The sequence below is a fragment of the Daktulosphaira vitifoliae genome, unplaced genomic scaffold, assembly GCF_025091365.1.
Source record: "Daktulosphaira vitifoliae isolate Bord-2020 unplaced genomic scaffold, ASM2509136v1 Scaffold_1, whole genome shotgun sequence".
NCBI classification, from domain to species: domain Eukaryota; kingdom Metazoa; phylum Arthropoda; class Insecta; order Hemiptera; family Phylloxeridae; genus Daktulosphaira; species Daktulosphaira vitifoliae.
Window position 1 is genome coordinate 56,216,465 of NW_026099572.1, and position 18,320 is coordinate 56,234,784.

At 25.8% G+C, this 18,320-nt stretch overlaps 2 protein-coding genes across 11 annotated transcripts in view; one reads left to right on the forward strand and one right to left on the reverse strand.

Annotated features, from left to right (window-relative positions):
- The window catches only part of LOC126901696 (tripartite motif-containing protein 42-like), a 34,226-nt gene extending 21,012 nt beyond the window's left edge, over window positions 1-13,214 (reverse strand). For 3 of the 10 annotated variants that reach the window (XM_050678389.1, XM_050678397.1, XM_050678447.1), the window contains exons 1-10: window positions 12,985-13,209; window positions 12,491-12,545; window positions 11,689-11,739; window positions 11,556-11,588; window positions 10,898-11,056; window positions 10,613-10,630; window positions 8,553-8,717; window positions 8,255-8,302; window positions 6,414-6,449; window positions 5,939-5,974 (exon numbers count right to left, since the gene is read on the reverse strand). In XM_050678389.1, coding sequence (XP_050534346.1) covers window positions 5,939-5,974; window positions 6,414-6,449; window positions 8,255-8,302; window positions 8,553-8,717; window positions 10,613-10,630; window positions 10,898-11,056; window positions 11,556-11,588; window positions 11,689-11,739; window positions 12,491-12,545; window positions 12,985-13,023 — 640 coding nt within the window. In that variant the 5' untranslated portion in view covers window positions 13,024-13,209. Of the gene's footprint in view, window positions 1-5,938; window positions 5,975-6,413; window positions 6,450-8,254; window positions 8,303-8,552; window positions 8,718-10,612; window positions 10,631-10,897; window positions 11,057-11,555; window positions 11,589-11,688; window positions 11,740-12,490; window positions 12,546-12,984 lie in introns of all 10 variants that reach the window. The other 7 variants (XM_050678457.1, XM_050678378.1, XM_050678403.1 and 4 more) reach the window with 7 other exon arrangements.
- On the forward strand, window positions 47-2,574 carry LOC126901634 (uncharacterized). Its single transcript, XM_050678265.1, has 2 exons — window positions 47-607; window positions 1,661-2,574. Exons 1-2 carry the CDS (start codon window positions 49-51, stop codon window positions 2,572-2,574), a joined length of 1,473 nt encoding a protein of 490 aa, XP_050534222.1. The 5' UTR covers window positions 47-48.
- Window positions 13,215-18,320: the final 5,106 nt, after the last annotated feature.

Sequence of the window (18,320 nt, forward strand, 5' to 3'; positions counted from 1 at the left end):
AATTGGGATGAAGACACAACAAAAGACGCTGCTGCAAATGGACATTTAATGTGTTTAAAATATGCACATGAAAATGAATGTCCATGTGATGACAAAACAACCAAGGTCGCTGCTGAAAATGGACATATAGAATGTTTAAAATATGCTCACGAAAATGGATGCCCATGGGATGAAAATACAACAAGGGTTGCTGCTGCTAATGGGTATTTAGAATGCTTAAAATATGCTCACGAAAATAGTTGTCCATGGGATGAATCTACGACATATGCAGCTGTAGATTATGATAATATGGAATGCTTAATATATGCTAATGTACATGGATGTAAATGGCATAATGAAGTAACAAAGTTAGCAGCTGAAATTGGTCAGTTAAAACAATTAAAATATGCACACGAAAATGGATGTCCATGGCATAACGATACAACAAGAACTGCTGCTGTAAATGGACATTTAGAATGTTTAATATATGCTCACGAAAATGGGTGTCTTTGGAGTGAAGGCACTATATTAGTTTCTGCTATAAATAATTATCCAGATTGTTTAATATATGCCCATAAAAATGGATGTCAATGGGATGAAGGAACTACAATTGAAGCAGCTAATAAAGGTAATTTAGATGTTTTAAAATATGCTCATGAAAATGGATATAATTTTTATGAAGATACAATATGGATTGCTGCTACAAATGGGTATTTAGAATGTTTAAAATATACTCATGAAAATGGCTGTCCATGGCATAACGATACAACAAGATCTGCTGCTGCAAATGGACATTTAGAATGTTTAAAATATGCTCATGAAAATGGCTGTCCATGGCATACTGACACAACCGTTGACGCTGCTGCAAATGGTCATTTAGAATGCTTAAAATATGCTCATCAAAATGAATGTCCATGGGATGTCAATACAACGAGAGCTGCTGCTGAAAATGGACATTTAGAATGTTTAAAATATTCTCATGAAAATGGATGTCTATGGGATGAACATACAACAAGAGTTGCTGCTTCAAATGGGCATATAGAATGTTTAATATATGCACATGAAAATAATTGTCCATGGGATGAAACTACGACATAAGCAGCTGTATATTGGGACAATATGGAATGCTTACTTTATGCTAATGTAAATGGATGTAGATGGAATGATGAAATAACAAAAATTGCTGCTGAAAAGGGATATTTAGAATACTTAAAATATGCACACGAAAATGGTTGTAATTGGCATACAGACACAACAATGTACGCTGCTGCAAATGGACATTTAGAATGCTTAAAATATGCTTATGAAAATGGCTGCCCATGGCATTCAGGCACAACAATGTACGCTGCCTTAAATGGGCATTTAGAATGCTTAAAATATTCTCATGAGAATGGCTGTCAATTGCATATAGACACAACATGGGACGCTGCAGTAAATGGGTATTTAGAAATTTTAAAATATGCTCATTAAAATGGCTGTCCATTGCACAAAGATACAACAAGAATTACTGCTTCAAAGGGGCATTTAGAATGCTTAAAATATGCTCACGAAAATGGGTGTCTTTGGAGTGAAGGCACAATATTAGTTTCTGCTATAAATAATTATTCAGATTGTTTAATATATGCCCATAAAAATGGATGTCAATGGGATGAAGGAACGACAATTGAAGCAGCTAATAAAGGTAATTTAGATATTTTAATATATGCTTATGAAAATGGATGTGTATGGGATGATGGTACACTTAGAGCTGCTGCAGGAGGAGGTGATTATAATTGTTTAAAATATGCTTACGAAAAGGGTTGTAGTTGGGATAAGTTTACGGCGAGAGCTGCTGCAGCAAGTGGCAGTTTAGACTGCCTAAAGTATGCTCATGAAAATGGATGCCCATGGGATAAAACAACAACAGAAGCGGCTGCTGAGTATGGGCATTTAAATTGTTTAAAATATGCTCATGAAAATGAATGTCCATGGGATAATAATACAACAGAAGAAGCAGCTAAAAATGGACGTTTAGAATGTTTAAAATATGCACATGAAAATGGATGTCCATGGAATAAATATATAACATATTATGCTGCTTCATCGGGATATATAAGTTGTTTGAAATATGCTCACGAAAATAGATGTCCATGGGATGACCGCACAATTAGTGCTGCTGCTTCACAAGGTAATATTATATGCTTGAAGTATGCTCATGAAAATGGATGTCCTTGGTTTGAAGGTACAACAAACATTTTTGCTGCGAAAGGACAATTAGAATATTTAAAATATCCACATGAAAATGGATGCCCATGGAATGTTATGACAACTAGATCTGCAGCTTTAGAAGGTAATTTAGATTGTTTAAAATATGCCCACGAAAATGGATGTCCGTGGGATGAAAGAACATCAATATCTGCTGCTGCAAATGGACATTTAGAATGTTTAGAATATGCACATAAAAATGGATGTCCATGGGATGTAAACACAACTAAAGCAGCAGCACAAAATTGTAGTTTGGAATGTTTAAAATATGCACACGAAAATAGATGTCCATGGGATGAAAGCACAACTAGAGCTGCTGCAGAAAGAGGATGTTACAAATGTTTATTTTAGGCCTTCGAAAATGGATGTGTTTGCGATAAACGTACAACTAGAGTTGCTGCTGCTAGCGGTTGTTTAGTTTGCTTAAGATATGCTCATGAAAATGGGTGTATTTGGGATGAATTTACAATAATCACAGCTGCTATGTTTGGTAATTTAGATTGTTTAAAATATGCTCATGAACATGGTTGTGACTGGGTTAAAGGAACAACGAGAGTGGCTGCTGCAAATGGACATTCAGACTGTCTAAAGTATGCATGTGAAAATGGTTGTGAATGGGACGAAGGCACAACAAGAGAAGCTGCTGCTAGTGGTTGCATTAACTGCTTGATATTTGCACATGAAAATGGTTATAATTGGGATGAAGGGACAAAAAGTGGAGCTGCTGCAAATGGTAATTTCAACTGCTTAAAATATGCTCATGAAAATGGATGTGAGTGGGACGAAGGCACAACTAGGCTTTGTGCTATATATGGTCAATATTATTGCTTAAAATATGCCCATGAAAATAATTGCCCATGGAGTAAATATACCATTGAAGAAGCTATTCGAAATGACTATGTTTATATATTAAACTATGCTATAGAAAATGGCAGTCAATATTAGTTTTTTGTAATTTTAATTTTTAACTATATATTTATATAGGTATACAGGTATTTATATTTTACACGTGTATATTTTTACTTGTGTATTCGTTTCAGTGGGCTACATTATATAATAAATAAATTATCTTAATCATTAATCATATTTTTTTTTTTTTTTTGAATTTTCAGTTGCTTAATATGTTTTTTTAATATTGACGTAAGGCTATGTAACATGATAACTTTTTTTTTATTAATTTTTTTTAATCATGTTACAAACTATCTACTCTATTGACATATACATGAAATAAAGGTTCCCCTAGCTATTTATATTTTATAAAAAAGAGTTATTAATTTATATAATTTAGTCCTTCACTTATTGATTTAAAATAAATAAAAACACTATTTTATATAACAGAAAAATTGTAGACGGTTTATTGTTTAAACGCTAAGAAAATTTATATAAAAATTATATTAATGCACTACGTGTACTTAACTACTTAACCGATTAACTGACGACTGGATAATTAACTGATTGATGTTATTGTTACGTCGCGACGTTTTATATTGTGTTGAGTTCAAAAAGATTCTCTTATGGAGTGATCAAGAACATTCGCGCGTATATGCATTTTGTGTTGCCTATACGTCGCGAAGATTCTCGATCATTCCATAGTCACTACATATAAAATATTTATATATTTCTTTATTAAAGAACGCAATATAAATATTTTGTAGGACTAGAATACAAGTAATGTTCAGTATATTAAAAATAATTTTTATTTAAATTAATATTACCCATACGAGGAAATAGCATGGTATTTGGCCTATTAGCTTTCTCAATCAATTTTAGTCATTTTAATTTATACATGTATTGTAATAATCATTTTAAAATATTGTAGTAAAAAATAAATTATTCTTTTGAGTTATTGTATAAATAATTACTGGAGTAATAATTATTTATGATTCAATAAGTATATATTGTGAGTTTACAATGTAATTAGTGTAGTATATGTGTTTAAGTTAATCATAATAATGTTTTGGATTCGACAATTATAGTTAAAACACCACAGTGATAGAGGAAAAAATGTATGTATATAATGTTATTCATTATAATTTATTTTTATAAATAAATAAAAAAAGGTTAAGTAAACTATTCGGATCAATGCAACAAAGTTTTTTTTAACTATGGAGCTTAAGGATCCTCAAGTTCAAAACACTATAGGCACGTATGATTTATAAATCATAGGCGTATTTTCTTTTTAAATATTTTTATAACTTTATTATAACATTAAATATAATATTAATATTATAAGAATGTTTCAATAACATTATTTTTTAAGAAAGTTATCATGATTGATGATTTAGTTTGGCTGTCAGTTAAAAAATTATAATAATTTCTTGTGAAAAAGTTGTCATTTTAAATCCTCCCTGTGGGCAGGTAAAGGGACAGATTTATAAAAAAAATATACCAAATGATAGGTAAGGACACCATGCATCTATAGAAAAATATTCTATTGATTTGTTCATTTTTGAAAAAGTTATGGCAGTTTTAAATAAAAAAAATTGAAAAAATTTCGAAAATTAGCGATTTTTAAATTTGTAATTTTTTTGGAGGTTTCCCCCATTTAACGGGAACGAGGGAAATTTTTTTTAATTTTTAAGGGTAATGTCTTCGACTAGATACGATTTGTGATCTTTTGTCGTATCATTGAAAGAATTCGGTGAGAACTGAGAAAAAGTGGTAAAAAAACACAAAAATAAAATAAAATAAAAAATACATCATAGTAAAACCAATACCTTCTCAGATTCGCATCGAAGCTAAAAAATTATGATTTTTGTAAAATAATTCTTTTTTATATTTTTAACTTAATAATGATAATACTTTTTAGTAAATATATGGATCAGTAAATATTTTTTTTATAAATCTGACCCTTTATCTGCCCACAGTGGGATTGAAAATTACAACGTTTTCACAAAAAACTTACTTTTACACTTAATTTTTGAAAGTGTTCCGGAAAGTCTGACACTTTTATTTATCTTAAATTAAAGCTAATGTAATGTATAATATTATAAAAAAAAAAATTCGGACTTTATTTTGTCTTCATAGTGAAAACAGATATCAAAGTTAATAAAAAAATACGATTCTTGTAAAAAAATTCTTTTTTATATTTATAACTTTATAATGCTATAACTTTTTGAAAAATGTATTGATTATTATATTTTTTTTGAGATAAGTACTATTTATATTTATATATTATTAATATATATATTTATTTATTTATTCATATATTAAACTTCTAAATCATAAACGGATTTTATTTTTCGGTAACTAGTTTTAAAATAGTTACCGAATGCTTTTTTTCATTCAACATACTTTATCTTAATCAGGATATTAATAAGGCAATAGCAAATCATGTAGCTTTTGGAATAATCCATCATTTTTTTAAAATTAAACACTAGCTACAGATTTGCATCGAAGCGTTTTTTTTTATAGTGATTTTAATCACTGTCAGATACCATTATACTTGATCCAAATATGCCACGTTACCACTGTGCCGCGACCCCCCTGTGCTGGGTTTTTTAATATAATATTAATAATATTTAATATTATTTTAAAAGTAATTGAGCAGCTAAAATTAAAAAAATCATCCGTAGCTTTAAATTTGGATAATATTTAATTATTTATTTGTATGTTAAAATTCAAACTTTTGCTTTTTTTCCAAATCATTTTTTAAATTTATAATTAAATTAAATATATTATAAAATTTAGTAAATGAAAAATAATCGTCACTCACTTTCATCCAAGTTGAATAAATAATTGTGCTCAATATCTATTTGTTTTTAATTCATACATAATTTATTAAATTTAAAATAATATTTTAAACATAGGTAGTATTAGAATAATTTTGAGGGCTAAATTTGTAATGTTTCACTTGTAATTATAAGAGAATTAATATAATAACCAGCCTTTCAGAATAGAGCAAATTTTATTTAATATTTTATATAAAATATGCTATCAAAAAAATGTATATTTAAATAATGTAAAGAAACTAAATGAAATTCGACAATAACTATTCGAATAAAGGAAAGACTTTTTACCTAATGCTTTCCTTTCCAACTTATTATAACACTTAAGCTCATGTACTACTAAAATAATTAGTTTTAAAATAACTTTTGATAACCAATTTAGGGTGTATTGTACACTTTTAAGTTCTACGAAGAATGTCAAAATATTTTATGGAAAAAAATTAATAAAGTATGTTGATTTACTTTGCTCTTGTTCCAAAAAATCTTCTTCTGCTATTTCTGTAATTAATCAAATATTTTAAATTATTAAATACCTATTGTTATGTTATTTATCCATAAATTAATACAGAGAGATTTAACATAATTATGACATAAAAATAGTAAAAGTTCATGTCACTTCTTGCACTTATAGATGAATTAAATTTAATATGTAAGGACACAAAAACTATCAATTCGATTCATTGCTTTTTGACTTTATGAACTTTCAACAAGTGTAAAATATTGTTTAAATAAATAAAAAAATCGATAACGTTTGTATAAAGTTAATCAGCTCAGTCCAATCTTTTGGTGGGTTACCTGTGTGGTAAATACAAATAAAGACTCTTTTGTGAAGATAGAGAACCCACTTGTGGTTCCTATACTACTCCCAACCTAACCCAACCCAACCCACGTATTGACACGACTCACAGTCAGTACAAGCTTAAATAATTACTCTTTGGAGGTTATGTCCTTCAGAGTAATTGTTTATAATATTTAACGCTATTGAATAAAACAACACTAGAAAATTCGAACTAAAATGCCAAAGGCATTACAGGCGCTTTATTAGCATAAAATAATAATAATTAACAGATTGAAATAAGAGTATAAACGTATTCGTCGGCAAAACGAAGTGAGGTAACAAAAATATAAAGGTAACACGACTAACTAATTTCTCGGAGATCGAACGTTAACTAACTGGCTGAACAGGGAAGACGGTTAATTTAAAAAATCACATTTAAAAAGGCACACAGATAGGACGATTACATAATCGTCAGGACGAATACCAACAATGTTTAACAAAATACAATAAAATAATCACGCGACATAAAAACGGTAACACTGAAGATGACTAGCTGCTGTTAGTGGCGGGGGTCGCCACAACTCGTACGAGTGGCGTTATTGATAATTTATGTGTGATAATTAATCACAATAATTTCTCTATCAAATTATTATTATATTAATCAATTTTCAAACATCACTTTGTTTTTCTATATTTTACATTTTTCATAAAACCCTCATACTCATATCCCGAGAGAAAATTATATCATATCATTTTATTCAATAAATACATAGTAACTCAATTATTCTCATGCTCATACAATACCAACTAATAACTAATTTTATTAAATAATTTTAATTATAGAAAACTACCATTTTAAATTTATATTCATTTTTTGAATACATCCAAAGATCATAAATTGTAACTAATTGCAAACATTGCTCTCAAAATTTGAAAAAATTTCTCTCGATTTTAAAAGGAGGAGTTCCCCATTCCAAAAATAATGTTTTACCTACCAATAGTTTATAATAGAATACATTTTCAATTAATACTGAAATTATAAACAACAAATGACAATTAAAATAATCGAATTTTCTTTAAACACCATTATCGTATCGTAGCGCTTTGTAATAGCAATTTTAATCATTGTCATATTTCAAACTGTAATGGTCTCTACTTTGTCGAGTTCTGACTGTACATTAGGGTAATCCTTAGCTCTATAGGTTTATTTTTTTTAACATATATTTAATAAGGACGCCCCCTATTATTGTTCTATGTGTTATAAAAATAAGTTTTGTGACGATCAAATTATTATTTCCATTAATTATTTAATTATAAATTATCCATTTATTATAAACACATAATTGAATTTTCACTCGGTCACTTCTTGCACGCCAACAACAATAAGTAAAATGTTAGACAATTAATTGTTAAATAATATTATCTAACAATTGTATTCATTTAACAAACAATTTAAGTTAAAATATACCTTATAAAATCATTTAAAATATAAATGTTTCGTCATTATTATTTAATTTAAAATCACCTGTAAGCAATTCTATCGAAACTGGTTTTGGCGATTTGTACTCTGGGTCTGCAAATAATTATTTTAAAAATAACTTTTTTTTCTTTATTATTTGCTGTATTTAAAATACTAATACCATAATCAAATAAATTTTTTGTGAGAAACATCTACAAATTTTATTTTCAGTCAATTTAGTCTATTATATAACTTTTAACATTATCGTATATTTTTAACTTTGTATTCCGGAAAAATTACAACACATTTAAAGTATAAATATATAATTTTATTAAAATGATTACTATTCATTTATAATACTCACTAAATCCTTCATAATATTCGATTTTCTTTTGACAAACAGGACATGGCGCCTTCGTGTTAATTCTTTTGAAAATGTTTATACAAACTTGACAAAAACTGTGAGTACAAGGCATAGCTGTCACACTGGGTTTTTCATTACCACAATATGGACAGTTTTCTTTATCATCTTCATGAATATTTAATCAATATATTTAAAATAACAAAAATCATAACTTTTTGAGTTTTCCATTAATTATTTAGTATTATTATTTAAAACTGTAAATAAATATTTCTAGTAGGGATTGGGATAGAAACTCATAAAACGACTCTTGAACTGAAACCTTTAAGTTAATACATTTTTTGTAATGGTTATTGGCTTTTATTCGTATGATTTACAATGTACCATCAAGATATTAGTTAGGTAACTCAAAAAATTATTAATATATATTTATTAAAATTAATTACATTCATCAGTAAGTTTTTGTTTTTTGATAATTTGTTTTTTTTTTTTATTTATAATTCTAAATAGCTTTTGAGGCGAAAAGTAATTTATATTAATTTAAAAATATGGAACAGTTAATGGAAATAATCAACTCAAGTAAAGTTAAATAGAAACAATACCAATAAGTTAAAAAGTTAGCAAAAAAAAAGATTATTTACTCTTTAAATCAGTTTGAGGATCATATTAAGTGTGTTATTGTTTCTTTTTTTAGAAAATTATTCTATTTCTTATTTTATAAGTAACACTAGTGCAATTGTGGGGGCTTAATCCAAAAGTTTTAGAATTACTCTCCGTTCTCTTACGAAAAAATCCAAAGAATTATATTTATTAGCATATAAATATATTATTTAGGATAAGGAAGAAGTTAATTTAGCCCAGATTTATTCTAGCACCTATAATAAATATTTGTAATAAAGTTCACGTAATAACATAATCAACACCTTATCCAAACTGCTATTTTTAGAATTTTTCTCAAATATTAGTGTAAGTGAGCTGCCATAAAAATTATTATTTTAATCAGATAATAATAATATTAATGCATATTTTATGATTATTTTTGATATATTATATCAATGTTGTGCATATTTTGTCCAGTCTATCTTAGTAAAATTGTTTTTAATAAAGAAACATAAGTTACACATTTTAATATTTATTGGATTAATAAAATCCTGTATGCAGCAAAAAATGTAATGAAATTATAAACTTTACTTTGATAGTTATTATTTAATTAACTGAACAAATTTAGATTCAAAAAGTAATTTGAAAAATAACTAATTAATTTTAAAAGTTTAAAAAAAATTTATTTTATAACTAATTAATCTTGTGCTCATCTTGTAAATTCAATCAAATAGAAATCAGGTAGTCTAATATTTGAAGTCATATTTTTTTTAACGCATTTAAACTATAACTTTTATAGATTTCAATCAAAAGTTGTTCTCTAGGTTTTGTCATCGGGAAATTTATAATACATTTTTTTTTTTTACTATCTCTGATTACTAATTTATTGACATAAGCTTTTTTTATAGCGCTTAATATCACTTACTTTTCTCCCAAAAGCATATTTTTAAGTTTTAATGAAAATTATTTTCTAGATTTTTTGGAGGGCTCAGTGTCCATCCAATCTCTTATCTTGAAAACTCCTGATGTAAAAAAACCTATGACATAGACTTCCTCATGGAGTTGGGGATAAAAGCCAACTTATGCCGAAAATAAATATATCGTAAAAATGCATTTTGGAAGAGTATTAAAATACTCTAATGTATATTATTCTAAGATAAACCCCTAAGAATGCATTTGCCCTAAAATTAAATTAATTATTATCAATTAGAGCTAGAACCTCTGTTTCCAAAAACCGGAATATTTAATTATAAAAGAACTAGATCCGAACCGGTAATTTAAAATAAATTTTTATAGAACTGAAACTGAACCTATAAAAGCTTTTTTAATAGTCGTGTAAAAAAAAAATATATAAATTTATTTTATTTTTTTATATACACAATATTAATACATAAAAAGAACAAATTATAAAAGAAAAATTATAATATTACTTTATTTTATATTACCCAAAAAATATAACTCACTTAAACCAGGTGTTCTTTCTATAAAAATAATTTATCATTTAACTATAATTATAACTAAATTTTTTATAGTGAACTGTTTAAACATTGTTTTATTATATTAATAAAGGGTTCTTATTACATCATCTGAAAATAAATTTTGTACTTCCGTCAAAATTTTTAAGTATTAATTTTGTCTATAAAAATAACCTGAACATAAAATATGTATGACTTCTTATATAACACGCATTAAAAATTCATAAACAATTAATACAAGTATTTTGTAAATGTATATGAACAAGTACTTACTTATTCCATCAAACGTTATAATTCTGGTTCTACATAAAGGACATAGCTCATCATTTCCACTTAAAATTTGAGAACATTTATTACAATAACTATGACAACAAGGAATAAGTGTCACACTAGGTGTAGAAGTTAGACAAACAGGACAATTTTCTTTGTCGTCTGAAAAAATAAAACATGTAAAAAAAAAACATTCAATAAATAATTTAGTTCATTTAAAATTAATTTTTCTATTTTGTTGAAAATTATTATTAATAAAAGTTTATGTAATGAATATTTTGATAAAATGTTTAATTTCACTTATTTAACTCACGCTAAATTTTTAACACAAATACTATTTTTATAAATTACTGATATTGTACAATGTTAATAATAAAAAAAATTGTAAAACTTTGTTTTAACTATACTTAGTATTCTCGTAGTTCTCCAGAATAAATAGATGAATCAAATAAAAATTGCAACTAATTTTAAAATTTAGATTTTTCTCTCAGTAAACAAAATGTGCTTTAGTTGATGTTCAAAGTATATATTTAAAACTATCATATTATTGACGAGGCCAATCGTTACCCTTTACTCTTTTTCACGTGTAAAATTAAAATATAATATACTTTAAAAAATATATCGCCTAACTTTTTTTGGGCTACCCATTTGTAATACTCACTCAGTCCTAAAGTTCTTACAAGTGCTGTATCTACTTAAAAAAATATCACGTAATTAATAAAAAATTTTAAAAGATAAAATAGGTGAAGTGCTTTATAAATAATGTTTATATTTCAGACATATTATTTACTTACAATTCTTTACATTATTTTCTGGATTAATGCAATTCACTTCGACTGGACTACCTATAAGCAAAATAATAATTTCTCAAGGACTCGAGAAAGCTCGCCTACATAAATGTCTTATATATAAAAATATAGTTTACTAAGTGGCGTACTAAAGCTTTTTCAAAAAGGAAGGAGTTGTTCATAATAAAAAATATATCTCTCCAAACTATATCTTAAATATATAATTATATAATTATAATCATAGGGTTCAGCCTCTATCTATTCCCCTTGAATAAAAAATATTATAATAAATCTTTAACTAACGCTTAAATACCATTTTATTTCAAATTTACAAGTTAAAATTCTGTATTGGTATTAAGCAAGTAACGATATTTAGTAACAAACATCACAATTTAGTACTAGAGTTATTGTCCCCTGAATCTATTCATGAAAAAGTCTAATAAATTTTATTTGATCGTAAATTCTCTATTCGTCTATTCTACTAGTCATTTTTACCTGTGATCGTTTTATCATAGCTTTTTTTCAGAATAAAATCTGATTAAAGCATACATTTAATATCAAACTAGTTTAGGGTAAACTTTAATGCATGCTCAGATTTTTTCATAGCGGAGAAGGGTAATGCTTTTAAAAAAATGTTTACTATTAGAACGAGAACGCTATGCTATTTATAATAATTTCTATTATAAAGTTTTTCTCAGCCACGCCCCACATACCGATAAAAATCATGTTGATCCCAACATTACTATCTTTTAATGAAAAGTAAATAAATTTAATACAATTACATGTTTAAAAAAATAATTTACTTTACCATTGATAAATATTACAGAATTTATCAGTAAGGTGAATAAGACTGACAAATAAACCTGGAATAAAACTTAATAGCATGAGTTATATTTAAAGAAAAACTACAGTTTACTAAATAAAAGTATGATTTTTGATAAAATATAAGAAAACTCAAACAATTTTTATATAAAATGTGTCTCTTTCCTAGATTAATAATTTAATAAATTCGAAATATACAGTATATAGTATAGTCCTATTTTATTTTATATTACATCTGAAATCGTTACAAATTTTTTAAGTTCTAATATTATTTTTATTTTAATGATCTTTTCTCTCATAATTTTGTGTTTTATTCAATTTATTTTTTTTGAATATATTATTTATTCCAACACTTTATTAGCATGATAACTGTATACAATTAAACGTAAATTTTGCCTTATATTTTAAAAACAAAGAATATGTATAGGAATATAAATAAACATAGCTGATAATATTTTATAAAAAAATTATTATACTTACTGAAAATTCGTTGTTGAACATGATATTTCTGTTATTCATTATTTTTAATAAAAGACGAACAAGTTCAAGGAAAAAATATTTATTATAAAAACAATGGTAATAATATTTATTTTATTCAATATTACTATTTTCTGGTACAAATATACTAAAAACAAATTATCACTAGATAATTTCAAACATAAAGAGAAGTTATAAAGAAATAATCATGAATCAATAATAAAAAGTTTGTTAAAATAGAATTAGCAACATTAAAAAATGAACGATATATAGTCGCACTAATCTCATACGTCACAAAAAAAATTGTAAAGTAAACATTTTATATATTGTATTCTGAATATTTGCTATCGTTCTAGGTACAATTTATATTTTAAATTGATTGAAAATTAAATTTAATATAAAACTTAAAAAGAAATATTTATTTGAATTAAAATATCTTTATTACATATCATAAGATATAAAAATTAAATGTCTTTTTTATTTTAGTAGCACTATTGTTATGATTGTTTCTGACGAAGAAAATAAAGAAGAACCTAACAGGTACCGCGTTTTATTTGTCTTAAAGAAATTTTTAAGGTATCACATCCCTACCAAAATCCGTTTCTTTTAAAGGTCCTTAAAATTAGTAATAAACTATGTCACTATATAAGTCTATATGACTGCCTTAATGTGATAAAATATTAATTATGTCATGATTACGGTAATATTCGTTTTATAGTTTAACCGCAGACTATATGAAAAAGTAATAAATAATCAAAATTATAAAGTGATAATATCATATTCATGAGTTAGTGGTAGTGATGTAACAAAGTAATATTCTTTTGCAGATTATTACATGAGAGGATAATATTAAAAAAATATATTGAACTAAGTAATTTCATTAAGTATATTTAATCAAATATGGCAATCATTGGAAGTAAAAAATATTTGTTGGAAATGCATTTTTGAAAAAGTTTACTTGGTTAATTGCATATTAACAAAAATTCTTTAAAAAGATTTACAATCCAAAAATGATTCTGTAGCTTATTAATGTTTTTGATTTCTATACCTTGTCAATATTTTTTACATTTCTATGGATTCTTAATGTTTTATTTCGTTGTTTATAATGCAACTGTATATATCTCAAAATTTGTCAAAACAAAATTTTGATTTATAATGATAAGAGAAATTTTTCTAAACATTTTTTTTTCTAGGTATGTTTTTTGTGGACTCTACTACTACAGTTTATAAAAAATAGTTATAAAAAATAAAATCTCGTCTTATATTAAAACGTGAATAATTCAATTTTGTTCTTTGATGATCTTGAAAACCAAAAAAAAACTGAGATGCGCACTGTTGCAGTATAAACGACGATTTGTTGTTCAAAGACTAAAACTAATAATCCTCTCAAAAAAATACTTTAGTAAAAATACAACCCGAAAAATTCCCAATCAATGAAAATTCTAAATAATTACCGCAAATTGAACTCAATTTGGTCATTAAGTATAAATTTGGTTACTTCCAAGTACAACTTTAAAGCATTTGTAAACTCGGCAATATAAAATTGAATAATTAGTTAACTAATTATCGTAGTTGACTATACTTACTAAACTTCATTTGATGAAATTATCAGAAGATAAATTTAGAAGTGATAAATTTCTTTACACGTTGGCCAATTCAGAACCATTTTACAATAATGTAATCTATAATAAAAAACAAGTTCAAATGAATTTTCTCGAAAAAAATTACAGTATATTTCACATAACTAGTTGAGGCGAGGTATTTGTATACACCATAAATAACTAAACTTTTACCTGAGTTGTTATGATTAGTAAATAGTCAATTAAATTCTTTAAAAAAATGATTATTATTAATAATAATAATCATTTATTATAATTTTTGAAAAATTCTCAAAAAAATTTTGATTTTTAAAATTGGTAAATTTAAACTTTTTTTCATAAAACAACCATAATATTTTTTAAAAATGAACAAAACAAAATAATTTTTTTTTTATAATTATCTTAGGTATTTCCCTTAAATTTGATATTACGTATTACATTTGATAAGCCTCAGCTTTCAAGATCACCTTAGGGTTCACTGGACTACTCCTCTCTGACTATAAAAAGTCATTTTATCCCGTTAAAACCAGTTCTTAACTTTAAAATACCTAAAATCTGTGACAATCTACTTGAGTTTCTCACTCTCTGGGACCTAGTCGTTTTTTTTATTAATTTGGACTTAGAAATTATTTCAAATTAAATGATACTTCGAAATTTTAAAATGAATTTTGTTTTGGTGAAACTTTTAATTTATATTTATTTGTTCATTTTATTATAATAATGTTTTATTTATTTAAGCTAGTTCAAATTTCAAAGCTATTTTCACGACTTAAAAAAAAGCAAAAAACTTTAAATAAGTTAAACTTTCTATGCTATATCAATTTGATTTATATAATATTTATGAAAATCAGTGTACTCCCCTTGTCAGGTATTTTAAATTAAAATAAAATATAAAACCCAGAATTTTAACACAAAAATATCATATTTTTGAATACGGTAGTCATTTTCACCATAAAGACAAATCCAGAATTCAAATTTTTTTTTTGAAATTAAAGTATATTACATTAGCTTTAATTTAAGGTAAATATAAAAGTGTCAGTCTTTCCGGAACATTTTCAAAAGTTAAGTTGAAAAAGATAATTTTTTGTAAAAAAGTTACCATTTTAAAACCCTTCCTGTGGGCTGTTAAAGGGTCAAATGTTCACAAAAATATATAAAATTCTAGGTATCTAAGGTATCTATAAAAAAAAAATAATATTGATTCGGTCATTTTTAAAAAAGTTATGGCATTTTTAAGTAAAAAAAATTGAAGAAATGTCGAAAATTAGCGATTTTTAAATTTGTAATTTTTTGGGGGATTTTCCCCGTTTACGGGGAACGAGGGAATTTTTTCAATTTTTGAGGGTAATATCTTCGACTAGATACGATTTGGGATCTTTTGACGTATTGTTCATCAAAATCGGTCCAGCGAGAGCTGAGATTGAGTGTTCACAGACATAAAAAAAAATACATCATAGTAAAATTCTCAGCTTCGCATCGAATCTAAAAAAATGGAATAGATTTTTTAAATAACTTTTTAATTGGTTATTTAGTAGTCACTCGAAACTGAGAAGGTATTATTCTTCTATTTCAGGTTTTTTTTATATTTTTTTTAAGTCATGGGCGTTTTTTTTTCTGTTCATAATAATTTTCAGCTCTCACGGCACTAGTTGTATTTAAGTTTTTAATTAAAAATTTAAAGTCACGTAAGTCACTAAATATTACAAAAACCCCTTAAATTAATTAAAACCCTTATAATTGAATTTGTTTATTAAACCAATTAAGTCAATAAAAATCCGCAGTAATAACATAAATAGTGAAAAAATTTGAATATTAATATTAATATTATTTTTTGATTAATTAGATAATTATTGATAACAGAAAGATCTTGTAAATTTAAATCTGATTGTGATTAATATCACTATCATTTAGTAACCTTACATTTCATTCAATTTCGAATGAAATTAACGAAGATGTCAATTTATTAATAAGAACTTTTCATCTTTTTATTAAAACTGACTCTATTGGAAACAAATAGCACCCTCAAAATTGTATTAAGTTTATACGAGGTGTGACAATAAAATAACGAGACTTTTTTAATAAAAGTTATTTATTTTAAAAATTTTACAATTTAATGATTGTCACCTTCAAAGTACCTTCCCTCAGAATCAACACACTGTTGCATACACGTCGTTGCAATTCTTGAAAACAATATTACCAATCGCTTTCAGTTAGCCCTTTTAGAAGTTCTGCCATTTTCATTTTTACGTCATCAAACGTTTGAAAATGGGTTCTTTTTAAAAAACTTTTAATTTTTGGGAATAAGAAGAAGTCACAAGGAGCAAGGTCTGGCGAGTACGGAGGATATTGAAGTATAGAAATATTTTTTTCAGTTAAAAAACTTTGAATTGAAAATGCACTGTGAGCTGGAGTATTGTCTTGGTGAAGAACCCAGCCATTCTTCCACAGATCTGATCGCTTTTTTCTAACACGTTCTCTTAATTTAATTATTACATATTTATAATAATATTGGTTGACAGTTTGCCCATTAGGAACCCATTCAACAAAAATTATTCCCTTAATGTCAAAGAAAACAATGAGCATTGCTTTGAATTTCGACTTGCTCATTCGTGATTTCTTCATTCTTGGGGAAATTGATGTCTTCCAATGCATAGATTGCCTTTTAGTTTCAGGATCATATGTAAAAATTCACATTTCATCACAGGTAATTATATTATTTATAAAAGATGGATCATCTTTGATAATTTTTAAGGTGTCAGAACAAATTTCTTTGCGATTGAATTTTTGATCAATCGTCAAATTTTTAGGGACCATTTTAGCACACAATTTTTTCATATTTAAATTTTCAACTAAAATTTTACGAACACTATCTCTATCAATATTTACCATCTCTGCTACAGCTCTAACACTTAATCGACGATCTTGCCGAATAATTTTGTCAATTTTTTTGACTTTTTCGTTTGTTGAACATGTGGTACGACGTCCAGAATGATCATCGTCTTCCACGTCCTCTCTTCCATTGTAAAACCGTTTGTGCCATTAAAAAACGTGAGCTCTTGATAAACATTCTCCACCATAAACTTCACATAACATACGAAATGATTCTGCGGCAGTTTTTTTTAATTTAACAAGAAATTTAATGTTAACACGTTGTTCGATTTTTATATCGAACATTTTTCGGCAGTATAGTCGAATTTGCACTAATAACAAGGTTACTAACGTATAAGAAAGTTAACCGATTTCAACATTGTTTATAGTACTTTTAGATAAGTGTTTCCTAATCATATTTCAATAATAGTTTTATAGATAACGTTAATAGTTTAGGATATATTTAGAAAGTCTCGTTATTTTATTGTCACACCTCGTATATTATATTAAATATAATACAATTTACATTACCGTTCATAAAAGTTAGTAATAAAATCTTTATTAAAAAATATGAAAGAATCACATCAATATAGAATAATATATATAAATTTTAAATATACTAATATTGAGAAATATATATAATTTTTATATAATGTAATTTAAAATTGAAAATTATTAAATTGAAATTAAATTTAGAATTATAAATATTGAGTGCTAAAAATTAATTGGTAACTACTAGTTTTGAAATTATTTCATCATCATGTTACTATGTGATAAATAATGATAACCAACTTATCAAAATTCTCAATCATAAATATAAAATTAAAAAACAATATAGTATATTGATAAAAATATAAAAAAAAAATTTTTTTT

What these genes read in the sequence shown, in the direction of transcription:
- LOC126901634 (XM_050678265.1), top strand. Translation starts at nt 49, where the DNA reads ATGTGTTTAAAATATGCACATGAAAATGAATGTCCATGTGATGACAAA. An exon ending in AATTGAAGCAGCTAATAAAG is followed by an intron (nt 608 to 1,660) that starts GTAATTTAGATG and finishes CAGCTAATAAAG; the next exon opens with GTAATTTAGATATTTTAATA.